This window comes from Mustela nivalis (genome assembly GCF_964662115.1).
Source record: "Mustela nivalis genome assembly, chromosome: 2".
In the NCBI taxonomy this organism is placed as follows: Eukaryota; Metazoa; Chordata; class Mammalia; order Carnivora; family Mustelidae; genus Mustela; species Mustela nivalis.
In genome coordinates, this window is record NC_139021.1 from 131,952,976 (window position 1) to 131,980,212 (window position 27,237).

Below are 27,237 nucleotides of genomic sequence, written 5' to 3' on the forward strand. Positions count from 1 at the left end.
CTTGGGGAAGTCAAGAGGCTATTCATCCATGGAGACCCCTGCTTAGAATGGCCCCTCGTGCTGCACATGGCAGGACAGGACACGGAGTCCCTCCAAGAGTCCTCAGAACTGGGGGTGCTCAGTGTCAACAGGTCTCTGGCCCTTTTCACCCATCACACATCCAATTCGTCTTCAGACTTTCCGCCTATGAAAGGGCAGTCACCTTAGGAGACCCAGCCAGCCCATAGGCGAAGGATGGCACATCAGGAGAAGACTGCGTTGTTTACTGTGTCCTTGGGATAACTGGACAAGACTCCTGACAGGGTCCAGGTGTTGGGACAGAGGATTCCGGTGAAGATAATCAAGCTATAGTTACAAAAATAACTTTAGGGCGCCTGGGTGGCTCAGTGGGTTAAGCCACTGCCTTCAGCTCAGGTCATGATCTCAGGGTCCTGGGATCGAGTCCTGCATCGGGCTCTCTGCTCAGCAGGGAGCCTGTTTCCTCCTCTCTCTCTCTCTTAGCCTGCCTCTCTGCCTACTTGTGATCTCTCTCTGTCAAATAACTAAATAAATAAAAAATCTTTAAAAAAATAAAATAACTTTATAAGCTCTCATCCCACGGAGGGAACATACAATTTTCCAGCCACTCTGGTGAAGAAATAAAGCCCAGCAGAAGCTCAGAACAGTGGGTTGAGCACAGGGAACTGAGATAAATCACAGCTTCCTTGATCTCTTCTTTCTTACCCATCAATGCTGAGTTGGGAGCAATCCTAAGTTTCTAACCTGGGGTCTCTGTCCTTAGGGTCACACAGGCATTATTTTCAGGAACTTCTAATATCTTAAAAGTCTGCATATTATTCACAATAATCAACATGTCCACCAATGGAAGAATGGCTAAACCAAATGTGGCATATACATCAATGTAATGTTATCCAGCCCAAAATAAAAGAAAATTCTGGCATATGATGCAATACAGCTGAACTGCAAAGACATTCTGCTCAGTGAAATAAGCCAGACACAAAAGACAAACACTGTTTGATTCCACTTGGGTGAGGGACATAGAGTAGTCAAATTCATTGACACAGAAAGTAGAATGGTGGTTACCAGCAGCCTGGAGGAATGGAGAGTTCATGTTCACTGGGTCCACAGTTGGAGTGTGGGATGTTAAAAAAAATTCTGGAAATCTACAATGGTGATAGTTCCACATCAGTATAAATGCACTTATAGCCACTGGACCGCACACTTAGAAATGTTAACAATGGTAAGTTTTATGTTGTGTATATTTTAAAACATGCATAAAAAAACAAACATTCTGCACATACCCGCAAGGCCTCACCCTTTCATGAAAGCATAAAGTCATGCTTGTTACCATTCAGATCCAATCTCTGAATGGGCAGGCACAGCCATTGATTGATTTTTAAAAAGAAAAATAACAGCCAAATATATGAATTATGACCTAGTACAGCTTTTTTGGCAGGCCCAATCTTGCAAAGCACAGCATCTTTTGGGGGGAAATAAAACAAAAGGGGCCTTGGTGGAAAGGTTGGCTGGGGTGAGCACTCTGTTCTCCCCCCACTATAAAGGCTGTGATTTTGTGGTTGGGGAGGGCATGCTAAAGGAGAAACACACGCCAGAGGAGAAACCAGACGGTGTCTCTGGACAGGATCCCCCCCAGCCACAGGGACCAGCGTTGGGGTTTGAGCATTGGGGTTTTCTCCAGCCAAATTTTAGAGCCTGGAGACAGAGTTCTTCACAATTAGTGGCCAGGAACTCTCTGGCCTATGTGACACTTAACAAAGAACCACCAGAAATGGGGACCATTGGTACACTAACTAATGAGGGACAAGATGGCCTACCCTCTTCAGAGACCCTCCTTCATCACCCCCGGATACCAGGACCAGGCTGTCGGGGGGCCTGCCCGGTACATGGGTTATGGATATTGAGCACAGAACAATTTAGTCTGGATATTACAAGAGCAGACACAAGAGATGCCCATTTCCAAGACTGACAGCTTGAAGGACTCCTAGCTTCATGAATGTTCTGGTTCACTGTCAGGCAGAAAACCTTTGTAGGAAGTCTGGTTCTCCTCCCCATTACGCCCAATCCACTTCCCTGAGCGGCAGTGTGGGAAGAAACCATCAGAAGACAGATTCTAATCCAAATCCTGCCACTCTGTGGCCTGTGACCTTCGGCCCTTGTGGCCTTGGTCATTCTGTCTGTGGAACGATGACAACAACAATTCGCACGGATCCAACAAGACAGTGTCTGGGGACACGCTCGGAGAATGTACTGTACAAGCCCTCCGAAGTTTAATCTGCTCCCTTTGTCCAGTACTTCGAGGGCGTAAAACAGGGTTAAGTCATTGTGTGTCCCTTACAAAAACCAACAAGCCTCCGAGCAGCATTGTCTGGACTGAGCCCTGGAAATAGTCATTTGCCAAGCACCGACATTCTAGCAACATCGTGGTTTCTACAGAGAGGAGAGGGGAAATGTCCAATGAAGTTCAGGTTATCGGGGCCTTGCAGCGATCACTGAGGCAATCCCATTTCCTCCCACCTCCCCGAGAGAAGCCTCATTTCTTCAAGGTGAGGCAAGTGTCCTGAGTGATAGAAAAAACAAAGGGCCTCCTGGTCTCCACTTGTTTTCAGAGGACAGGAGCTATCTGTACTAGGGAGAGGTGTAGAGTTTGACCTCCAGGAGGCCCTGAGGCCACCTGAGCTCTGTTTGGCCAGCTCCCTGCAGGAACCCGGGAACCCGGCAATGTGGGAAGGCTTTGTGCTCCCAGCTCCAGTGGGCTGATGTATTTCCAGAAGCAGAAAGTAGGTACTGCGCTTTTCCTTCCTCCTCTCCATGAATAAGTAAACAGAGGCCTCCAGGTGGCCTGACATCTGTCTATCACCTTGAAAGTTCAGAGAGGGGGGGAGGGCTGGGTGATGGCAGGGGGCCCTATGAGGAGAGGAGGGAGAACAGTACCCCCTCTTCTCTCCTCCGGGCAGGGACCCAAAGGGGCAAGACCCAGAGTGTCTGCAAAGGACACTCCCTGTGCAGCTGCTTAGATGTGATGTACTGTTGTAGGACTCTGGGAAAAAGAGAATGGCCCAGAACACATCTTGGAACAAATCTACAGGAAGTGGGCAGGAGAGGCACACTGTGTTCTCCTAGGAGGGGGTGAAGCAGAGGTGCTTAGGTAACACATAAGGGATTCCAGGACAGGAACACGATGTGACAAATGGGCAGGACAACTTCTTGTTGCTCTTTCCCAGCCATGTCACTAGGATTCACCCATTTCAGTGTGCCCCACCTTAACGTGTCCTCCTGGAGACCGCTGGAGATGTCCCTGCAGGCCCTGGTGTCAGGCTCCCAGGAGATTACCCCCTGAGCGCCCAGGCTAGCCACACCTCCTCTAGGGTGTCTGCATCTGTAGAAGGGGAAAGAAGACCTACTTCCAAAGCATTGTAAGGATTCAGCGAGAGGGTGTGTGTGGAGTCCGACATGGGAGGAAGGGTTTGCTGGGAAGTCGGCTCCTTCCCTCTCTCTGAGATGGAAAGCAGTAGACCAGATAGCTCTAGCCTCTGCCACCGTCCTGCAGGGGAGAAGGAGGCATGCGGCACTGCCTCCCTCCACTACCCCCGTTGCTATCCTGTCCAGGCACCCCACCCCCTCCCCTTGGGGGACCCCTGCTCCGGGGATCAAGGGCCAGCCCTCCCAGTACCACTCAAATATCCCAAGCCGGTATGGTGAGGGGCAGGTGGCCGCAGCCAGGACCCTCCCCTGCCAAGCCATGATGGGCCACCCGGCCCCCGCGCAGGGGGAGGCGGCCAGAGCGGGCTGCCCCGCTGCTCTGGCCGGACTCCGAGGGCAGGCCGGAGTCGCCGGGCTGCCCCTCCGCAGAGAGCCGGGCGCGCAAGAGCTCCCCGGGCAGGGGCTCGGAGTAGGCCTCCTTGGGGCCGGCCCACTGTGGCAGGCAGAACTGCGCGCGGAAGGCGGCCTGGAAGCCGCGGCGGAAGTTCTCGTTGAAGTAGCCGTAGATGATGGGGTTGGCGCTGCTATTGAAGAAGGCCAACCAGTGCGCGAAGGGGAAGGCGTAGACGGTGACCAGGTGCAGCTGCGGCTCGCTGAGCTGGCCGTAGTCGATGAGCAGCAGTAGCGCCCAGAGTGGCAGCCAGGACAGCGTGAAGACCAGCGCCACCATGACCAGCATGTGCACCACCCTGGCCCTGCGCCGGGCCCCAGGGCGGCCTTGGGGCGCCGTTTCCCCGCCGGCCCGCGCGGGCCCCGAGGCCTTGCAGAGCTTGCGGGCGATGCGCGCGTACATGAGCACGATGAGTGCCAGCGGCGCCAGGTAGATGTGCGAGAAGAGCACGGTGGTGTAGACCCGGCGCATGCCCTTCTCGGGCCAGGCCTCCCAGCACGAGTAGAGCGGGTAGGAGCGGTTGCGGGCGTCCACCATGAAGTGGTGCTCCTCGCGCGTGACGGTCAGCGTGACGGCCGAGGGACACATGATGAGCAGGGCCAGGGCCCAGATGACTGCGATGGCGACCAGCGCCTTGCGCAAGGTCAGCTTCTCGCGGAAAGGGTGCACGATGCAGCGGAACCTGAGGGCAGGGAGAGAAGCCAGCTGGCCACCGGCCCCAGGGTCCCTGTCTCCCCACCCCCAAGAGGGGTGCGGGGGAAAGCTACCCCTTGTGGGGGCTGGCGGTGTGTGGGCACCGTCGGCAGCTTCCAAGGGCAGCTCAGGAAGTTTAGGTTCTTTGGCAAGCAAGTTGGTTCTCATCTGCAAGGGAGTCGGTATTGCGGAACAAAGGCAAAACCAGGAAGGGGGAAGGAACTGCGGGAGGCGTGGGAAACAATCCTGTCGGTGCACTTGGGGGGCATAAGCTGATTAGCTGGCAGCTAGCAAAGGGATCAGCCTGCACATTCTGTCCTCGAGTAGGCTGATTAGGTAGGTGCATCAAAGAACATTTTTAGCTGCTCAGGAATTCTCCAGAAAACCTCTGGTGTTCAGGGGCTGACTCTACATGATGGACTGTCCCTATGTCATCTGGGCCGGCATCCTTCCCTGCCTCCCATGCTCTGGGGAAAAATGCCCAGAGGAACCCTTAGTGCAAGAGCTCACGGGAGGTGGATGAGGGCAGGAGGACCTATGACATGCATTTGAGTCAGTTTTATTGTTTGCGAAGCTTCCTTGGCCCCTGGCTCCATTCCATTCACCCACTCATGCTAATCAGATAATCTGATGCAATCAGGGGCTGGAAGAGACCAGAAGTAGCTGGAAGAGACCAGAAGTAGCTTGAGGTAAGGTGTAGGTGGGGAGTTAGGAAGGCCTGGGCTGCCAGGGACCAGCAAGGAGGCTGCAGGCAGGCTTGGGAGGAGTGGGGAAGGTCAGTGAAGGAGCTGGGCCACCCTCAGACCACACCCCCACACCCCCACCCTGAAACTGATTTTCCTTGCTCAGACAAGTGAGTGGCAAGATTTTATTCCACAGTCCTCTCTGTGGCTCCGATCTTTCCCCCATGTCCTGCTAGGTGGTCATCCTCTGCTTACGCACTTCCGGAAGCTCAGGAAACAAGGACTGCCCTCAAGCTCTCATAGGACCCAGGAATCCCTGGTAAACCTTAACAGGAGCTGCCTCCCAGCCTTCTAAACGAAGGTGGTGGTATTCTTTGCAGGTCCCCTAAGTGCAGAGGGCAGCTAGCCCCACAGCCCCTCCCTTTACGGTTCATGGTTCGGCCCCAGCCTCCTGGTCGGCACAACAGTGGAGATGGTGACTCTTCCTAGTGCTGGGCCCCTGTCAGCCGAGGATGACCCAGACAGGAGCCCTCTCACCTTTCCACAGCAATGGCCACCAGTGTGAACACAGACGCCGACACGGACATGCCCTGCACCAAGCCGCTCATCTTGCACGTGGCGTTGTCAAAGGGCCACCCTGCAATGACAGAGTCCACGACAGAATGAGTGTCTCATCCACAAAGAGATGGAGACCTTGGGCTATTTAGGCCAGTCCCCTCTGTGGCTCCGATCTTTCCCCCATATCCTGCTAGATGGTCATCCTCTGCTTACGCACTTCCAGAAGCGACAAAATGACCAGTCTATACCACTGTGTTCAGTTCTCACTGTTAGAGAGACAGTCTTTATATGGATTAGTGATTTCTCTCCAGGAGCTCTGTACCCAGCCAGGCCTAGTCTGGCTTTCTGCTCCCATAACCCTGCCTCGAGTTCTAGGCCAGCAGTTCTCAACCCTGGCCACTCACTAGAATCACCCGAGGGCTTTGAAAACAGCCAGTGCCCTGACCATGCCAGACCAATTAAAATCAGCATCTCTAGGGGTGGGACTGGACATCAGTACTTTTCAGATCTATGCAAGGGATCTGAGTGGTGGCCAGAGTTGAGAACCACTGGGACTGAGCGAGCCTGACTCCCAGGTGGGGGAGACACTAAGCAGATCTAGCCCCGCCAGTGTCTTGCTCTGATTCCCAGGCTTTTGCTCTGCCCAGAGACCAGGACTTGGCTTCAGGACTGAGAGTGGATCCACATCTTGGTTCCTTGAGGCCCTGTGTTGGTCACTGCCTGGTGTCTCTGCCCCTGTAGTTCTGGGGGTCCCACCTATTCTGTCTGTTGTGCCTGGCCACAGGAGCCCTCTCCCAAGGCTGGTTCCCCCTTCCCCAGCAGCCACCCCCAGTTACCTTTCTGCCTGTATGCTTGCTGAGAGTGCCAGGCACTGTCTCGCTCCATCCTCCCAACAACCCTAATGTGACTCCTGTTTACAGATGAGAGAGCTGAGGGGTCATGAGTTAGTTGGTTTCCCGTCTCTTTGCCCCTGAATCACTATGGGTGAGTGTGAGAGTTTGGTGTGGTGCTGGGGAACATCACGAAAGCCCATCACCATGAAGAGCATCTGATTCTGTTTTGGAAAAGCAGGAACGTACGTGCAAATGCCCTGATTCGGCAAGTCCTCTCCCAAGTTCATATCCCAGACGCATTCCTTCATAGTCCAACTGTTCATAATGCTGGAGAGTGGGAGGTAGTGGTGTGCTGGTAAATCAGCTCTTAAAAAAATTAAATTTAAATTTTAAAAACGCTCTGATTTATAGCATTTGCCAAGTCCAATACCTCCCCACATGGCCAAGTTCCTACTACCACCATGACATCACTGACCCAGGCAGCTGGCTTTAAGCCACCACTGAGTAGAGGCCACTCCTAGGCATCCCTAGGAGACCAGAGGGTAAAATGGGGGGGGGGGGGAAGCACCCCCCACCCAGTAGCGCAGCAGGGAGCTCTTAGCAACAGCAGGTGAGATGTCCGCAGGACAAAGTAAATAGAAACCTTAGTGGCAAAGGTCAGAAAAAGAATGAGTTCTGTAACACCAAACCACATCATCAAATTAACAATAGACCCACAAGAATAACTAGGAAAACCCTGACCCAGAAAAGTGACAAGGGAGTAGTTGGGGGGTCAAGGCGGGAGACGACCTTGTTCTTTATCTTGACCATGGTGGTAGCGCCATGACTGTGTATGACCCTCGACACCTGTGGAACTGTTCACAAAAGGAGGAGGATTTGTGTGCATATTAAACTGTACCTGGACAAAAATATTTCAATGTAAAATGTGCACACATTTGCAATGCACAATTTGTAAGAAGGCATACAAGTAAAAAGACATATGTTATGTTGAGTAGGATGTCTGCCTAGAGGGCAGGGAAGAGAATATGTAGTCAGGTAGGGCCACAGAAGGGAAGGGATAAAAAATAAATGAGGGTCTTTACAGCAGAATGAAGTTACATAGCACCGGGAGCAGCAGATGTAAATAATGCAACCTTTTGCAACTTCATTCCAAAAAAGAAAAAAGAAAAGGAAAGAAAAGCTAGCTGTACAAAGGTTTGTTCTATTGCAGAAGATTCTGTTAAAAATAACCCAGATACCCATCAGAAAGAGACTGGTTAAATAATTTACAGTACGTTCATACAGTGGAATGCCAGGCAGTGGCAAAAAGAATGAAAATCTCTTTTATTTATCAATATGGAATAACTCCATGTAAACTGATTTTAATGAATCCCACAATCTACACGCTATATTTTTAAGCTGGAAAAAAAAAAGTAAAGATGCAGAACTGACTGTTTTGGAAGCCAGTGTGTCCTTAATTTGCTTGTTCTTGCATAAAAGTATTTTTAGAAAGAGGGGCACCTGGGTGGCTCAGTCGGTTAAGCATCTGCCTCCGGCTCCGGTCATGATCCCGGGGTCCTGGAATGGAGTCCTGCATTGGGTTCCCTGCTCAGCGAGGAGCCTGCTTCTCCCTCTGCCTGCTGTTCTCACTGCTTGTTTGAGCTCTCGCTCTCTCCATCAAACAAATAAAGTCTTAAGCAAAGATACTTTTGGAAAACGACACAAGAAATGGGCCATATTGATTTCCTCCCAGGAGAGAAGCGGGGAGGCCAGAGGACAGGGACGGAAGCCACATTTTTCTCTGGAAACCTTTTGATAGTTTTTGATGATTGAACCATGTGAATGTGTTATTCCAACAATTTTTTAAACGTAGACAGGTGAAAAGGGCTGGCAGACACCTCTGTAACCCACTAATGGCCTCACCGTGTCATTGTTAACTGGTGCGTGTGTATGTGCATGCCTCTAGGTTGTGCACCTCTGCGTGTGTGTGCGTGCACACCTATGTGTAGGTCTAGGTGTGCTGGGAAGGAGAAAGATGAACAGTTTATGTTCAGCAGCGCTGGCGGAACCTGAGATCCAGCTGTGAGTGACGGTCCCTCCAGACAGAGCCAGCGCACTTGAGGGAAAGCTGATGGCTCTGGCTCTACTTCCTGGATCCTGAAATCTACAAAAACCCAGGCTGTGACTCCCCCGCCCCAAAGTCAGGTAAATCACTCCCACTGGAGCGATCCAGGCTCTGCAGCTGAGCTCCCGGGCGCTCAGAGCCCACAAGCTCAAATAGAGTCTCAGGGTCTGAGTAACCTTATTCCGAAACAAGAAAGACTAAATCACATGAGGGAGAGTAGACGACAGTGTGAGCCTTCTGACATTTGTGGGATGAACAGGCAGGAATTTAGAGGTTAAGTGGTCTAGTTCTGCTTCAATTCCTTCTACCAAGTCCCTGCTGAATGGCCAGCCAGTCTCTACTTGGACACTCCCAGTGACAGGGAGCTCACTACCTATAGGACCGAACTCTCTTTGGTCGGAGAACAACTCAAATAAGTGGATTATTAGGTCCGTGTTCAGAGGAAACCTGCGAGTTCTAGCTCTGCCCAGAGGAGCTACCCAGGAGAGTAAGACTGAATGGTGTAGTGGTTAGAAATATGGGTGTGAGGACATGGGACTGGACACTTAGCTGTGTAACTACAGACCTGTCCCTCATCACTCTGAGCATTAGTTTCCCCATCCCTTACAATCAGGATAGTAATAACAACGCATAATTCATTGGATTGGTGTGAGGATTAGTTAACGATGGAAGAGGAAGTCATACAACTGCCATGAAAAGAATAATTAATTTATTGTATCTGTTATTTCTAACCTAATCCCTCAGCCACAAGACTGTCTGGAGAGTTTGAGACAATGACATCTTGGCCAAGAGACCAGGCCAAGCAATGATCTCAGGGGTGGCAGGGACTCCTGCTGCCTTCCTCCCTTGCCTCCACTCACCAGTGATGAGGTTGTCCACAAGGGTAGTGGGCATGCAGAAGATGCCCACCAGCAAGTCACTGACGGCCAGGTTGAGGATGAACATGTTGGTAACCGTGCGCATGTGCCTGTTCTTGAGCACGATGAAGCAGACCAGGGCGTTGCCCACCATGCAGAGGAGGAAGATGAGCACGTAGGCCACAATGAACATGGCTGCCACTGGAGAGGAGTGCTGGTAGTAGGAGGAGAAGGTGAGATTTGCAGCTGGGGTGGCCTTGGCTTGACTCGTGTTCTGGCTTGGGGGCCAGCTGCTGTTAGGAGGCTGGGAGGGCTCCCCTAGAAACAAAGGAGCATACTGGTCAGGATTGTAGGCAAAGAAGAGATGACTGACTTCTTGCCCCTGGTGACACTGTCCTGTGCTCCAAATCCTGACCATGCCCCAGTACCCCAATTAGGAACTCAACTGCAACAGCCACTGAATGCACTTTCAACCCACAGCACCCAAACCCTGATCTCATACCTTCGCCTCATCCCGTCCAGAACTCATTTCCCAATGCTGGCTCTTCTCCATTCCCATAAGGCCCACCCTGCTGTCCCATCTGGGCTCCATCCTTGTTAGCCCTGCTGTCTGCCCCAGAGGCTGACCTCTAAGAACTACATTGGCCAGATTCCCTTGCCTTCTGGTTTCTGACCCGGTTCAGCCAATGGAAAGCACTGCAGGAGACTGAAGGACGGGAGAAGACAGACATCAGGGCATTTGTCTCCCGATGCCCTCCCTGCCTGGCCCAGTTCTGCCTGCAGGGCTGTCTTTACAGATACAGCTCCTGTTAGGTGACCTTATCCCATGACTCCAGCTCTTCTGGGGCCAGGGTGACACCGTGTTCTCTCCTTGCACCACAGCTTCCTGTGGTTGCCAGTGCCAGTCCTTGCCCACCACTTGCTGGTTCTCACCCTCCCCTCTCCCTTGTAAAGTCCCTCTCTTAGAGTCTTCTGAGCGCACCACCCATTTTCTCCTGAAATAGTCTCCTGACTATTATACCCTCAAAATCTTTGTTGTCCCTCCTCATCTCCTCTGCAGAACTTTAGCTGGGAAAGGCAAGAAGGCAGTAAAGGAAGGGCTAATGGAAGAGGACTCTGAACCTGGGTAAGGAGCAAAGGCACACACGAAATTTACCAGAAGACCATCCAAAGCCAAGGCTACCATACATCCTTCACTCTCTCCCACCATGGTATCTATAGCGTCATTCGCACAGCCTTTAACAAAACACTTACAGATGCATTATTTTGTCTAACCCTCCCAATCACCCCCTGAGGGAAACCTGTGAGGTATGCGTCCCATTTGAAATGGGAGAACTGAGATCAGAGGGGTTCTTCTACATTCTGCTGGGAGCTCGGGAGTATGTCTCTGAGGTGGTCCCACTCCGTGTGTCTCTGGATCCCATCCAGGCTTTAGCATGTGCCTACCCAGCCACCTGTGGGAAGGAACAGTTCCAGGTCTGACCACAGCTCCTCTGGGAAACCATTAAATGTGGTGACTCATGATATCGTCTCATAAACTCTCCTCCTGCCTTCCTCTGGGACTAGATGTAGCCTGTTCCAGGGGATGAAGAGTCTTCTGTCACATCCAGAGCTCAGCCACTAGCCTGGAGACCCACCGGAGGCTTGGGATCTGGAGACTAGAGACGCTCTGGGGCCAAGGAGCTGGCATGACCAGGGCTGGAGGACCCAGCAGGAGCAGCAGAGGCACAGGGGAGGCGGGGAGCAGGTGGAGGGCCTGCTGGTGGAGGTGGAGATGCTGCGGCTTTTGGGGCACAGTGGGAGGAAGAGGTGCCAGCCCCCTGCTTAGCCGCTCGCAAGCGTCCAGTTGCCCCCCAAACACCTTTATGTTACTATAGAAGATGTCAAGCGTGGACAAGAGAGAATGGTATCGTGGACATACACAAGAGTATGCAGCTTACTGAACTATTACAAGAGAGGAGTATAAAGACCTTCCACGCATACATCCTCTACCTTCAACAACCATCAGTCCAAGGCTAATCTGATTTCACCCTAACCCCCACCTCTCCTTGGAATAGCACATCACCTCCTTTCATCCGTCAACATTTCCGCTCGTATCGCTAAAAGATAGGACTAAAAAAACCTTCACATAACCGGAGTATCAGTGTTCCACCTAACAAAATTGACAATGATGTCTCATATTATCAATGGCCCAACATCCAGCTTACAAATTCCCTGATCGCTGGATAACTTTTTTACAAGTTTATAATACAAGTTTATATAAATAAACAATTTGTTTATTTATTTGTAGTAATCTCTATACCCAATGTGGGGCTTGAACTCACAAACCCGAAATCAAGAGTCCCATGCTCTTCCAGTGGAGGTGATCCCATTAGCTGTTCACCAATGGTTTTTGGCAGTAGCCACTAAGGATTATGGCCTAGACCCCTCACTGTCCGAGCTCTGACTTCAACTTCCCAGACGTTCTGTGTTCTGATTCCTGCTGCCACCTCTGACCTCACCCCCTGCCACATGCCCATTTGCCCACCCACTCCAGTCTGGACACCTTGCGCTGGCTCCTACGCGCTCCTACTTTCTCCGGCCCCAAGGATTTTACCCCTTTTTATTGCTCCTGTCTCCTCCTCCCCTTTAGCTCTCGGTTTAGACTAGGCTGTCTTCTCAGAGAGAAGCCTGACCCAGTTGCTCTATTTCAAGTAGGTGCCCTCCTATTTGTTATCTCTCGCAACTCTTCTTTCTTTTCCTCCAGCTGTCAATATTTTCTTTGTTTTCAGGTTGACTGGGCTTTCTTCCCCACCCTTGAAAGTCAGGCCCTGAAGAACAGTTGGCTGCCGAATCCCCAGGGTCTCATCAGTGCCTGCCTATCATCAGTGGTTCAGTACATGGTTGGTGGATGGATACATAGTTGCGTGAAGGAAAAAAGGAAGGGAAGATGAACTCTGAAACCAGGTGACAGGTGACATGGCTGGTATTGGAAGGCCTTCAGGGGCTCCTCTGGAAGGAACCCCATCCCAGAGTCTGTTGGGAGCTTCCCCAGGCAACTCACCCGTCCTGAGCCCCAGATCAGCTCAGGATCGGTCCCCGTGATTCAAAGAAATCTGCGCATGTAGAGGAAATTGACACAATCTGCCCGGCCAGACTCCAGTCTGTCTGTCCCTGCCCTTCACTTGGCCTTAGAAAACTGCTTAGAGAGCTCATATTCTGCACTCTGTCCTGAGAAGTGCCCAGGAGCGACCCTACCCATCTCTAGACACTCCGCTGGGCTGGGCGTCTGTCCCCACCCTCAATGCCCATTGCTGCATTGCAGAATGTTCCTTTCTTGGGGAGGATTCCTAGCAACTCTCCTGGGTTGGGGGGAGCTGAGCTGGGAGCAGGTAGCCCTCCCACCCCAGCAGATCAATACCAGCATCCAGAGACTTCATTAACACCCTGGACTTGCCCTTTCTGGACAAGGGCCCTTGTGGATACATTAAAGCAGGTGAAAATCATATCCACTGAACCCAATTAAGTCATTCTCCTACCCCAGGAGCTTCCTGGAGGTCTCAGGATATAATCGTGGTTGCCTCCAAGGCATTCTGATGATCTCAGAGAGCCAGCAAGCCCTGGGCCACGGAAAGCCCAGGGCCAGAGAGAAGATGGGGGTACACTGATACCTCCGTGGGTGGTCCCGGCCAGCAGCATCTGCATTGCTAATTTAGAAATGAAAGGATCTCGGGCCTCACCTCTGATCTAGGGAACCTGAACCCAACTGCTTTAACACATCTCCCAGGTGATTCTGATAGCACACTCCAGTTTGAGAACCACAGATTCAAAGAGCTTGGACCAAAGGCTCTGGCAATAGTGGACACACCCCAACTGGGAAGTCCCAGTCCTCCTCTGTCTCCTTCCTGGTGCCTCCAGGTAACCAACTGTGTCCACTCTGTGTCCCCTCAAAATTCACAAATTGAAACCTACTCCCCTGTGGGATGGTATTTGGAGATGGGGCCTTTGGGGCGAGGTTAAATTCCACTGGCGAGCTGTCATGAATGGAATTAGCACCTTTATGAAGGAGACCCCAGGGAGCAAACTGGGTATACAGCAGAAAGAGGGCTGTGTGTTAACCAGGAATTGGGGCCTCACCAGACACCAAATTTGCATCTTGACCTTAGACCTTCCAGCCTCCAGAACTGTGAGAAACAGGTTTCTGTTGTTTTGAAGCCCCTCACATCAGTATTTTGTCATAGCCTGCCCAACGGACTGAAACACCGCCTCCCTTCTGGGGAGCTCAGGGTTCCCATCTTGAAAATGGAAACACACAGTTCCTGGCTAGGACCTAGCACAGGGCATGTCCCCTCTCTGGAAATCAGAGTTCTCACTGGTAAGATGGGGATAAGCTCACACAAATGAAAGGAGGTGCGGTGAGAGCTAGCCAAAGAGATGATGGGCGAGAAGACCTCAGTGCCCCAGGCACTTCAGCTCCTAACCAACAGTATCAACAGTGTCAACAACACAACTGTGAGGATGAGATCTTTATGATGCTCTTGGTCTGGACCTCCCCGCCAAGCCTGAAAGATGGAAAGATGTGCGGGAGAGAAAACACCACCAAAACCACGGTCCTGAGCACGGAATCAGGCTGGGTATTTGCTTCCCGGAATTCTCAGCAATTCCCCCTAATACAGTCATCGTTATCGCCACCTGCTGATCTCTCCTGGTACCACAGGGAGCTTCACTCCCCGACCAGAGACTTGGGGCTCACCATTCAGGAGCCACTTCCTGAGAGCCTCCTGGGGGACCTCGACCTGGATGGAGAGGCGCCAGGGAGCTGCTGAAGGCTACAACACAGAACAGCACAAATGGCTGATAAACATGTAAGACAAAAAGTTTAAATTCGTTTGTGATCAAAAAAGGGCAATTTTATTTATTTATTTATTTATTTATTTATTTATTTTATTTATTTATTTTTTAAAATTTTTATTTAATTGACAGACAGACCACAAGTAGGCAGAGAGGCAGGCAGAAAGAGAGAGGAGGAGGAGGCACGCTCCCTGCTGAGCAGAGAGCCCGATGTGAGGCTTGATCCCAGGACCCTGGGATCATGACCTGAGCTGAAGGCAGAGGCTTTAACCACTGAGCCACCCAGGCGCCCCAAAAAAGGGCAATTTTAAAGAACAACTTTTTTATCTATTAGATTGGCAGAGAAGAAAAGTGCTCAGCGATGGCCAGGGGGTGACTGCCCCTCAACCCTTGGCAGCTGGGCACATCCATCCAGCGCCCTGAGAGTGGACCTGCTCCAGGATCCAGCCATTCCACTTCTAGGGACTTCTCCCAGGGGATAAGATCTGATGGTGTGAGAGCAAATACTGACCCTGGGTTGTAATAGCTACAAAATAGTATATATTATAAATCTGGATTCTATATAAAAGGGTGTGTACGTGTGTGTGAACAAATGACAAAAGAAGAAGAAGAAGAAGAAGAGGAGGAGGAGGAGGAGGAGGAGGAGGAGGAGGAGGAGGAGGAGGAGGAGGAGAAGGAGAAGAAGAAAAATAGTATTTATCCACAGGGAGGTTTCAAGTGATTTTTATTTTCCTGTTCGCTAACTTGCATTCTGACCTTTCTAATCAGAAGGAAGCTCTGGTAAGTGTGATTTTAAACTGACTGCATCAGTGGTTCTGAACTCTGACTCCAGTCAGAATCACCTGACTTTTAACAATACAGAACTCCCGCCCCCAAATGAATCAGAATCTCTAGGGGTCCCAGCACTGGTATTTTTCTGAAAAGCTCCCCTGGTGATTTCCAAGGACAGAACCACTGAATTTCCAAGTCCCTGCCTCCGAGGTGGTTACAGACAGTGCCTGGCATTGTGGGAGTTGCCAAACTCCGAGGGTCTCTAATGCATCTGAATTCACTTCACAGATGCTTTCCTAGAGCTTTGTCCTGATTGGCCAAGGAATGCCTCCGGTCCAGACAGAATCCACAGTCTTTGGCAGCTTTGGATCTGTCTCTCAAAAAGTGCACTGGTGGGCACCTGGGTGGCTCAGTGGGTTAAAGCCTCTGTCTTTGGCTCAGGTCATGATCTCAAGGTCCTGGGAACATCCCCACATCAGGCTCTGCTCAGCAGGGAGCCTGCTTCCCCCTCTCTCTCTGCCTGTGTCTCTGCCTACTTGTGATCTCTGTCAAATAAATAAATAAAATCTTTAAAAAAAAAATAGCGCACTGATTATTCAGTTTCAAGGGAACAGCAGGCATTTGCGGTTGTGGTTCACCTCGCTCCCATTACCCCTTCTGACCTTAGGGAGCAAGCCCTCTCTGTGGGCCCTTTAGAGAGATTGTCAGTCAGGAGTCTGCACTGGCCCCTGGCCAAAGGATAGCTGATCAGACCTCTTCTGCTTCAGATTTGACTCTGAGTCTCAATAACACAGCTTTTCCTTCTGTTGGATGATCTGCCCCTACTCTTCCAATAAATTTGCATCATTGGTTAAATTAGCCAGAAACAGTTTCTGTTGCTTGCAGCCTATCGTCTTGACTAATACGAGGAGATCAAAGCTGGTCATCCCTGGGCCTCCTCGGAATCTGGGGAGTCCAGGTTCAAAACCCCAGGGACAGCTGGAAGGGGTGTGGCTGGGTAGGGTAGAAAGCCCCAGAATTCCTGCTCCCCGGATCAGATTCCAGCCCTCCCTCTGCTTCGTCTCACAGGCCACGCAATCTTCCACGGAGCCTTTGTTGGCACAGAGAGGAAAGGACACTGACCTTGCAGTCAGAAAACATGACCTTGAGAGTTGGCCCAGTGGTGGTCACTCCGTATAAAAGGGGCTGGTGGGGGCTAACTTGGTTTGAAGGAAAAGCTTAGCTTGGGAACTTATCCTAAAGTTGCTTTTGCGTGGTTTTGACAAGGAGGTGCATTTAGTTTGGGATTGTTTGGGGACTGCTGATGGGGGAGCTCCATCCTGCATGCCATCCCTCGGTACTCCTCTGTGAACTTGGGAGCTCCCCGGCACCTCCCTGTGTTGTTCTTGGCTGTCAAAAGTGGACGTCCTGGACTTCTTGCATCCCCCCCACCTCATGGCGTTGTTAGATAAGGCTCCGCAAGATATCAGAGTCAAATTATAAAGGGCCTCACAGACCTAAATAAGGGCTGTGTCTTGGCTATATTAGCTCTCCACCAGGCAGCTGCAGGGGACCAAGGGTGACAGGTTCCAGTTCATTTGGGTTTGACCCCAAGGAAACCAGCCTGGGCAAGACAAGTAAGGGAGAAAGGTGGGTGTGTAGGGAGATCACTGCTGAGGAGGGAGGCTTTCTGAGACCTGCAATCTCACTTCCCGCCCTCCCTCCTTCCCTCCTGGCAGCTGAGCTAAAACCCACCGCATCCCAGGCACCCACCACAGCAACAGGGATCTCGCAAGCCAGCCCCTTGTTGGTGAGGAGGAGTGGATGGGCTTCCTAAGAATCCTTTGGGTTGGCCAAGGCCGATGGCTAAAGAGCTGCCGCAGCAGCCAATGGGAGCCAAACTAGCCTCTTTCTGCACTTTCCCTTCTACTCTAAATCCCTTTCATTTCTCCTCGTTTCCATCTGGAGCTCTCCAGTTTTCTCTGTTTTACTCATCAAAATCTGGATCCAGGAAAGCAGGTTCTGATGCAAATTGTTTACCTCTCAGTAAAAATTGAAGTTACTGAGCTGCTCTTTACTCACATCTTAAGCTTATACTCTCAGCACACTTAGAGGAATTCCAGGCCTTAGAAAAATAAGGGTAGAAGAGAGTGTCTGGGTGGCTCAGTCGGTTGAGCATCTGCCTTCGGCTCAGGTCCTGATCCTAGGATCCTGGGATCCAGCTGAGTGGGGAGCCTGCTGCTTCTTCTCCCTCTGCCCCTTCCCTTGCTTGAACTCTCTTGCTCTCTCTCTGTCAAATAAATAAATAAATAAATAAATAAAATCTTTTAAAAATAATAAAAAATAAAAAGAAGGGTAGAGGGCACCTGGGTGGCTTAGTCATTAAGTGCCTGCCTTAGCTCAAGTCATGATCCCAGGGTCCTGGGGTCAGGCCCCATATTGGGCTCCCTGCTCAGTGGGAAGCCTGCTTCTCTCTCTCCCACTCCCTCTGCTTGTGTTCCATCTCTTGCTGTGTCTCCCTCTGTCAAATAAGTAAATAAAATCTTAAAAAAAAAAAAAAAGAAAAGAAAAAGAAGGGTAGAAAAGATTTAAGGGAAGAGCAGAAAGGGAAAGACTTTCCTCTCTCCTGCTCTAGATAATGCCAAGTGTATGGCCAGGAGCATCCTTTCCAGGTTCTATGATTGCTTCCTCTCTGTCTGCCTGTAGCACTGCTCATGTTCAGTTTCCTATTTCAGCTATGTACAGAAATGTTTTTTCTTCCACTAAGGTGGAAATGTCTTAGTGGCAGAAACTTTGACTCTTTCATTTCAGAGTAATCCCCACTAACTGGCACAGGGCATAGACCATGCAGACAATTAATAAATGGTTGCAATTAATACAGATCCTGGGACTATGAATTTCCCTCTAAGGATAGCTTTAGCTGTATTCCCTAGGCTCTGATATATACTGTTTTCATTTTTGTTGAAATAATTTCTATACAGGGACACCTGGGTGACTCAGTTGGTTAAGCGTCTGCCTTTGGCTCAGGTCATGATCTCAAGGTCCTGGGATTGAGTCCTACATCAGGCTCCCTGTTCAGTGGGAAGTCTGGTTGTCCCTCTCCCCCTGCTCATGCTCTCTCTCTCTCATTCTTTCTCTAAAACAAATAAAATCTAAAAAAATGAAAAGAAATACTTTTTATACAGCATCAAGTTATCTCTGACAAGGAAAGGAAAATTTTTCATTTCACAGATAGGGAATCAAAGCTCAGAGCAGAGACATGCTCTTAGAACACAGGAGGCCCTTGGCTCCAGGATTCAGGGTCCATCAAGTAGGCTGGGTGACCTAGTCTGAGTTTCAGCACCTGCTCTTTTTCTGCCACTTCTGATCATTTTTTTGTCCTCTCTTGGTATTATCAGACCATCTATTACAATCTCCAGTGTCCCTTTGCAGCAACTGGGGATCTTTGATTTGAGGGGTCCCTGCCTCCCTGAGACTCCAGCTGCAAAGCTGACACCATGAATACTACACGGGTCATCTGAAACCTTTCCTGAAGAAGCAGGCACACAGTAGCCAGAGGCAGAGCCAGGCTACCTTGGGCTTAAGCGAGAAGTAATGGAAGTGAGCGCCAACTCCTTTAGGATCCATCTTCCCCCACCCAATACTTCCCAAACAGGCATCACTGCCTGGAGCCTCAACATCCCTGTCCCCAGCTACTTATGCACTCTCTCTCCCCATTCCTAGCATGATCTTCTTTCAGGGAAGAGTCTGATGAATTTGTTCACACAGATGAGGAAATGATTCATAACGGCTTAAAGTGCAGTATCTCTTTTTGGTGTTTGCATTTCAAAGGGAGTCAAACCTTAAATCTGAAAGAAAAACAAAGCTCTGGTGGTGTAATTTCAGTTATTAAGGAGAGAATAGCAAAAGGTTTTTGAGAAGGAGAGACTGAATTGAATTCTTTTCTATTTGTATCTTCAATAGATCTGATAGAAATTAGCTGCATTGTCAGTTCCACTCTCTGTGCCTCAGTTTCATTTCTAAAACCAGGGTTGACCATCTGCTTACCCAGTCCTCTCTTGGCTCTAATAACCTGGGGTATTTGCAATGGAACGGCCACCCAGTGACTGGAACAGAAATACTTACTGCAATTATTGTCTCAAACTCACTGCCAGAAGCAGGACAGACTGCCTTCGGACAGAGAGATGGCTCCAGTGAGAACCAGACATCCACCTACCTGGCCTCTGCTTCCTCAGCAGCAGCTGAGACCCCGCCCATTCCAAGTCCTCATAAGACAGGAAGGGACATAGCTGGAGAGCTGGACTCCATGTGGGTGGCAGCCCTAAGTGTCCCTAGAATCTGGGTAGAATCTGGGTCTTTGGTGCAGAAGTCAGCAGACCTGCTTTAGTTCAAGCCCGGGCAAGCTGCACCTTCTAAGCCCAATTTTATCACCTGTTAAATGGAGGTGATGCTATCTCCCTGCCCACTTCCCTATCTGAATGAGTTGCTCCAAGACGTGAAGTGCTTTGCAAAAAATAACAGGACACAGTGCCTCTGGTAGCATCTCCAGGGGCATGGAGAAGCAGGACCCACTTTAACCTCCAAGATACTTCTGTGTCTGGCACTGGAGGGAAACGAGCTGGCTTGCTCCTCTTCTTCTCCTTTCTCCTGTGACCATCTCCCCTCGTCTGGGCTGCTGCCCCACAGCACACCTACCTTCAGCTAGTATGAGCCTACATCCTCCCAGCCTCCAGGCCTCCCGGGTCCAAGCAGCAGCTAGGGAGGCTGCCACGGGCTCCAAGGAGGCCACTAGATTGGGATGGGACTGGGAGTGGGGGTGATTTGCTGTGCTCTGCTGACTTATAGTCCTGCGTACCACTGCCAAGGCCAGTGGGAAGTCTGATGGGGGTTGTTGCCTGGCGGTCCCCAACAACTCCGTAGGTGACTCAGCAGACCCCAGTGTCCACCTACAGGTCCTGGGAGAAGGTTTCTGGCCCCCAAAGATCCCTCCAGGCCCTATTTTTGGTCCAGCCACCCAAGAATTCCCCCTTCAGGCCCCCACCAGACCCCCTTGTCCAAGCTGGATCATGAGATTTGGTGAGGAAATAGCTTCTAGGCCAATTCTGAGTGCTAGAATGTTCTTCCTGACAGCTGAGTTGCATCGTCTAGTATAACTTGCCCCTACCTGTCCTAGTTCTGCTCCCTGGAGCTTCAGAGAGCAAAAGTGAGCCCCCTGGCCCCCAGGATCATCTCCTTCTCCCCACCTATGTCCCACCAGAACCACCAGGGGCTCTTCAGGGAAAGGGGTTCTAGGCTCAGTACACCATCAGTCTGCTTTCATCTGCCCAGGAATTTACTTCCTTATATTGCCCAGGAATTCAAACCAGAGCTCCCTCATCGTAAATGTACACAATTGACTGTTTGGACTGGAATTAAGGACGTTGCCTTCCACTTACACGTTTACATTTCATTTTCTTGGTTTTGCTCTGAATGTTGAGATAGCCTCAAATCTTGAATCTGTTGCCATGGGGGTGTTGTGGCTCTTATTCAGAGATCTGATAAGCATGCCTTTTATCTTCCCTCTGCATTGCTTAATGTCAGGTCAAGGCCAGAGCCAGAGGGACCTCTAAGCTGCACTGAAGCCTTTAAGGAAAGCCCTGCTAGCAGTCCTCCATCCCCTTCCCACATCTTTCTATCAGTTTCCAGGGCTCTCACCCAAGATCTCTGCTGTGCCCTGCTGAAATCCTGCAATCCGTCTCTGTTCCTCTCAGAAACCCAGTCTGAAAGAGGAAATTGGTGAGTTTGGTCTGATTTGATTTAGTGAACACTGCTACTGGGTCTTCTTGTTACATTCTTTTTTTTGCAAAAAAAAAAAAAAAAAAAGTTTTTGTAAAAAATGATGTGCTTCTTATGAAACAGTTCTGAGTGCTATAAAAGAAGAGAATGAATGTCACTGAAATTTCACATGCGGGGCAACATCCATGGCCAGTGTGTATGTGACGCTTCTTGCCACATCTCCTCAGCCTGAAGATCCCAGCTGCGGTGGACTGTTCCTTGTACTTCCTGTGCCCGGCCTAGCCTGTGCCCAGGCGTCTCTCTGCTCTGCTTTCTTTGAACCCAAGAACAGGAAACTTCTAGGAGTGCAGAAGGGGTAACCCTCAACCAGCAGAAAGGAGCAAACAGCAGACCCTCCCCTTCTGGTGTGAGGCAAATCTTGGGTGTTTTTTGCATGCTGCCCAGAGGGTTCCGAGAGGGATAGAGCCCTTAGATGCCCACAGCGAAGCCCCAGTTCATTCCTGCACCCATTTTTCTTCCTCTCCTACCTCACTCTCTTGACCTTGGCTTTCAGGCATCAAACTCCCCAGACCCGAGCCCTTGTCTTAGGGTACACTTTCAGAAGCAGGGCAATCCACACAAAGATGTCTCTCTGCATATGGTTTACCTATATATCCAATAATAAGCCTACGTAATTTTGCAAAAAGGGGATCATACTACACATGTGTTCTAAAACCTGCTTTTGAAAGATTACTCACAGTAGGCACAAAACATCTTTTCATGCCCATAAATAAAATCCTAAACGCAGTTCCTACTGTCTATATACTATCCCACTGCAGATGTTTCATCCTTTAACTTACTTAATTATGGACAACTCGATGGTTTCCAGTTTTGCACTGAGCTGAAAATGCTCAGTCTCATCTCTTTGCAAGTGTACAGGAGAGCATCCTTTGAAAAAATTTCGAGATGTTCCATGGCTTTATTGTCTCCGAAATGTTCACTACATGTTTGATAATTAATTCTGGAATTTTAATAGAGGCCGATATTAACCTTAGCAGCTTAGAGATTTTTTTTTCTTCTCTAAATCTATCTTTGCTTCCTTTTTGAAAATCAGGACATCTGCCCATCTTTAGTTTTCTGGTTTCGCTTTATTCATTGTCGTTTCCTTTAAGGCAGTGATTACATCCACAAGGCCTCCCCATCCCCGGGATGTCGTTTGTCTGGGCTTCGATGCCTTCTTGCCATCACCTATCTTGGCTTTCAATTTCCTCCTTATGCTCTTTATTTCATCATTTGGTATAAAATTGCCTGTGTTCTGCTCTGCTTGCCCTCACTTGTGTGTTAAGATTATACCACATATCCCCAGCCCTGAGCAGATTCCTTCGTGATATCCTTACTTGGACTTTGAAAGAGCTTTGCTCTCTTTGTTAATTTCCCCCAGTTTCTGTTCACTCGGGTGCTGCTGTTTTGCTACCACTGTTCTTACAGATCCTGCCAGTCTTCCAGATTCATCTTGGGTTATGCATTCCTTCTTGCATCTTTGTGTGCGTGCACTTTTCATATCCAATAAGTGCAGCATGCAAGAGGTTCTGTGAAACTCTTTTCCTTCTCACCAGCAGTGTTTGCAATTACTTCCTTGGAATTTCAGGGTTTTATCATCTCTGGAAGGAAGCCTCTCTTACCGGTATGGATTTGTTCAACACATCTTATCTTATTTTACTCTCACAGCCAACTATGAAGCCAGCTAAATGTAAATTTCTCCATTCAACAGGTAGGTGAACCAGTGGCACAGAAAGGTTTCGACACCACCCCCAAAGACGCGCAGCAAGCCAGTAGACCAGCCCTCAGTCTTCCAGTTTCTTAGCCTACATATGGTTTCCCTTGCCCACCTTGGCTGAGATGGGAGTCTGGACCTCCACTTGGTAAGGTTGGAGCAAGCAGCCTTATGCCTGGGACTTAAACCTTAGAGTCCTGGTGATCAGGTCCATAAACCCACCTTTTCTCCATAGAGAAAAATTCTCTCTGCGTGGAAGAAATCTTGTCTGGAATTCCATCTTCCCCAGTACTCCCACTCCTAGCAGGTAAAGTCAATGGGTCACAGTTCCACTGAAGCCAATGGCCAAGCTCAGGCTCATGGAGGCCCCTGTCTCTCCCTCTCTCTGTCTCTCCGTCTCTGTCTCTGGCACACACACATACACCACATACACCACAGAGCACTCTAAGTCTTTCTGCGTCTCTCAGTCTCTTTCATACACACACACATACACACAAACACACCACATCCATGCACACACACACATTGTCACAGTGTCTGGCTCTGGACAGCCCTCAGTGAGCAGGTACCCCAACCCCTTCGCTCTCCCTTGGCTCACTGCTCCTGAGTCAGTACCCGACCCACTCCCACTTGCAGCCCACCCTCAGCCCCAGCTCCAGGCTCACTCACCCTCCATGCTGCCCACTCCCACCGGCTCTGGAGAGGGCACAGCGGGCCACTCCGCCCTGGCAGGGCGAGGGAGTCTCCAGGCCCTGGCTGGCCTGCCCGCGCCTCTACCTCTGCGCTCCAAGGATCGAGTCTGGAACCCGGCAGAAACGGGCGGAGACGGGGTGGGGGTTGGTGCGTGCGCCCTCAGGAAGAAGCCCTTCGCGGGGTCTCACTCCTCCTTGGGGCCCAGAGTTAGCCCCGCGGTGGCCGGGCTCCCGCGCAGCGCAGCCGCCTGCCCCACTCTGCGGCCGGCCGCCGGCTGCCCCGCGCTTTCCCTGGCGGGAGCGAGAGAGGGGGGCTAGCGCGGCGCCGTCGCCATGGCAACCGGCACGCCTGTGCCGGCCGCACGGTCCCCTGCCCGCTGCGTCCCCGGCCGCCTCCCCGATGCACCTCTCTCCGCAGGGGCCGAGCGCCCCTTCAAAGTAAGCGACACACCCCACTGGAGCCCTGGCAGCAATGCCCACTAACTCTGTATCTCTCCCCACGCCCCACGTCCCAGTCCCTGTTCCCTTTCCTCCTCCTCCTTGCCCCATCCCAGCTTGACCCCCAGACACCCACCCCGGTGTCCAGGACCCTGGGGTCCTCCTGAGAAAGAAAGAAGAGGCAGCTGTGAATACATGGGAGCGCCGAAGGAGGGAAGGGGTGGCTGCTGCATCAGCTCTGAGCTCCGCGAGGAGAGTGGGGACACTCTCTCCTCCATGACCACTGGCAGCAGCGGCCAGGCATTCAGCACTTTTCCCCTCAGGCAAGTCTCAGTTTCTGCCTCTGTAAAAACGGTCTCCAGGAGAGGAAATGAGATGCCAAAGCCTCTGCCCAGCACATAGTAGAGACCCAACAAAAGGTCCCTCCAGCTGGATGGGAGGCCCCCTCCCTCTCATTACTCTATCCCCTGTCAAGCCCCCGACAACTACCACCACAGACTTGTGTCACATGAATGAAGATCCTAGGTTCCAAGCAGATGGAAGAGAGTGACTGGCCCATTCCTTCCTTTTCTGGGGGTGGGGCCTCTATCCAGACATCTGAGGAAAATGTTGGAATCCAGCTTCTTCCCAGTCTCCCTCCAGCTCCTCCTCTGTCCTGAGTGGCCGGCAGAGTTTCAGAGCTGGAAGACCTTAGAGACCAGGGAGTCTAACCCCACCCTGGGCCAGGGCTCCGGTTCCTAACGCCCAGTAGTGGGTAATTCTGCCTCGCATCACCCTTTCTTGGCCCAGAACAGCCCAGAAGGAGCAGCAGGGAGGGAGAGCTTCCTGTCGAGACCCCCTTCTGCAGGCCAAACGTCTGATTTTCTTTGGGCTTTTTTTTCTTCCTGTGGCTGGCCTGAGGATTATCTGTAAAAAGGGACTAATAACAGTACCTATCTCCCAGAGTCTCAGTGAAGATGAAAGGGGTTACTCTACGTATCGCATGTGGAACGGTGCCTCGCAGTAGTAAGTGCTCCATAAACCTTAGTTATTTGATCATTATATCTTGAGCCCACCTCCCTATGGAAGCACTCACAGTTCTCAGAGTCCCTCTGACTGTCAGGACCCAGAACTGTGATAGGTGATATCAAGCCCCCTTGACTGACTCAGAATTCAGGGCACTGCTGTAAAATCCCTATAGCCCAGCATTGCCATTTATTGTCAGCGTGACTTTCGGAAAGTTATATAATCTCTTTGTGCCTCAGTTTCCCTGTCCATGTAGCCCAGCGTTGTTATTTATTGTCGGGGTGACTTTGGAAAAGTTATATAATCTCTTTGTGCCTCAGTTTCCCCGATCTACAAAATAGGGATAATAGTACCCACCGTAAAGTCACGCACTGACAACAGTGCCTGGCACATAGTAGGTACTCAATAAATACGAGCTGTATGTTGGGCACTAGGCTTTGAATAATTCAATCTCACTTTTTCACGCCCCCCCACCTTCTTACCCTTTCCTCTGCCTTTCACCTTTCCTTAGCAGCCACATCATTCTAGGGCATTAACTCAGGCTTGTGACCAAGTTCCCACATTCCCCATCTTTTTTATTTGAGTGGTTCTGGATCACGAAGCCTTTTTTTCTTCCTTCTGCCTCCTGTTCTACAGACTTCTTTCCTCCACCTTTATACGGTGCCCAAATATATGAACACGCCCAAGTACCACACAGAGCACACTCCATGGGGTCAGCCTCTGCGGGGCAGGGAGGGCAGTGGCATGGATAGAAAGACCTGCGTGTGAACTCTTCCTCCACCGTTAATCACTGTGTGACCCAGGTGATAAGCCTTCTGACTTCATTTTCACAATCCTCCTCTCAAGGCTGCTGTGAAGACTGAGTCAAGTGCCTGTCATACAGTGCCCTTCCTTATCCCCAAAGCCACGGGGGAGGCCAGATAGACTTGGTAATATCTTTCCATGCAGATTTAAAAAAAAAAAAAAAAAAAAAAGTGCCTCCTTTCACTCCCCTCCTTGCCCCAAAGGGGCTCTCAGGAAACCAGAGGCACCTCAGTGTTCTGCTGTAGATCATGCCTTCCTCCCGGGCTCACATGATGGCAGGGCTGGGGTCCTTCCCAGTCCTGAACTGTGGATCCAGAGCCCCTCAGACAAGCAAGGCACTCTTGTTCCTGTTTTGCAGGTGAACCCAGTGCCTGATCCAACCCTGCACAGCCGGGCAGTGGCAAAAAGTGGAAGAACACTGTTCTAGACTTCTTGGGCCTTAGCCCTGCTGCTCCTACCCCAGCCTGCCTTCAAGGTTCTTGGCCCTCTGGGAGCATCTGAGAAACTATGGGTATAGTTGTTGAGAGCACAGAAGGGATCTCTGTCCGTCTTGAGGAGGCCCACCCCCGCCTTGACATTCAGGAGTTCTGACTTGGCCCATTCTGGCCAAGCTCTTGGCCTGTCCCTTCCTCTGGGGTGGGGGGGAGCTGTGCCCCATGCTGACCTGCCTCTATCAGCTGTGGCTTAGGGAGTCTTTTCACAGAAAACCCCACTATCCTGGAAACTGATTTCCATCTGAAAAGCTGGGAACCAGGAGGTGGCTTCTGGGCAGTGAGATTCCAAGGAGCCTTGGTGCTGAAGCATTGATGTGAACCCCTGCTTGGAGAAGGGCTAGAGAAAGCAGGGGAGGACTTAGAGGGGGGGATCTTCTTACAATCAAACTTTCTGGAGGGCAGTGAGGGAGGTCAAACGGGACCCTACCATGACTGAAGGACTTCCTTTCTCCTTGGAGGTTTAAGACGCTGGTCACAGGCGTTTGCTGGGTATGGCTGGAAGGCACATGAACTCTGTCTCTTCTCAGCCAGGTCAGAGGTGCATTTTGAGATGCCCGAGAGTTGGCAGGAGCCTGAGAGAGGGTTGGCATGAAGCCACAGAGCGCCCTGTGGGGAAGCTCCCCGCTGGTGGGAAAGCCAAGCATCTCCCACAGGAGACCCAGTCTCTCTCTTCCGGGCTGGAAATGGAAATGCACTTGGGCCTGTGGAGCGAGGAAGGCCACTGGCATAGCCCTCATTTTGGAAAGGCTCAGATTCACGGGGAAGGGGAAGGGGATTCTGCCTGGTGGCAATATGGGGGTCCCTGGGAAGCAAACCCCAGCACACAGCTGGCGTTTTTAGCATCTACTTGGTGGTAGTGGGGGGAGTTCAGGGAGGGGGGGCCTGTTTCCTGGAGGGTGAGGTCCGGAGGTGCAGAGAGGCTGGGTTGGAGGTGGGCCCCCTCCCTCTCTCCTGCCAGCCCCTGAGGAGCCCTTTCTTTAGAATGCTTTCAAATGCTTATTAGTGAGCTCTCCCCACGGAAGGAGGCCAGAGTTGTTATCTGCATTTGTAAATGACAAGGGAGGACTCAAAGGACT

General features: G+C 50.9%; 1 protein-coding gene across 1 annotated transcript; it reads right to left on the minus strand.

Annotated features, from left to right (window-relative positions):
- Positions 1-3,393: 3,393 nt before the first annotated feature.
- On the minus strand, positions 3,394-23,693 carry NPFFR1 (neuropeptide FF receptor 1). Its single transcript, XM_082715484.1, has 4 exons — positions 23,398-23,693; positions 9,624-9,938; positions 5,806-5,905; positions 3,394-4,574 (listed from the first exon to the last, which is right to left on the minus strand). Exons 1-4 carry the CDS (start codon positions 23,402-23,404, stop codon positions 3,695-3,697), a joined length of 1,302 nt encoding a protein of 433 aa, XP_082571610.1. The 5' UTR covers positions 23,405-23,693; the 3' UTR covers positions 3,394-3,694.
- Between the last annotated feature and the right edge of the window lie 3,544 nt (positions 23,694-27,237).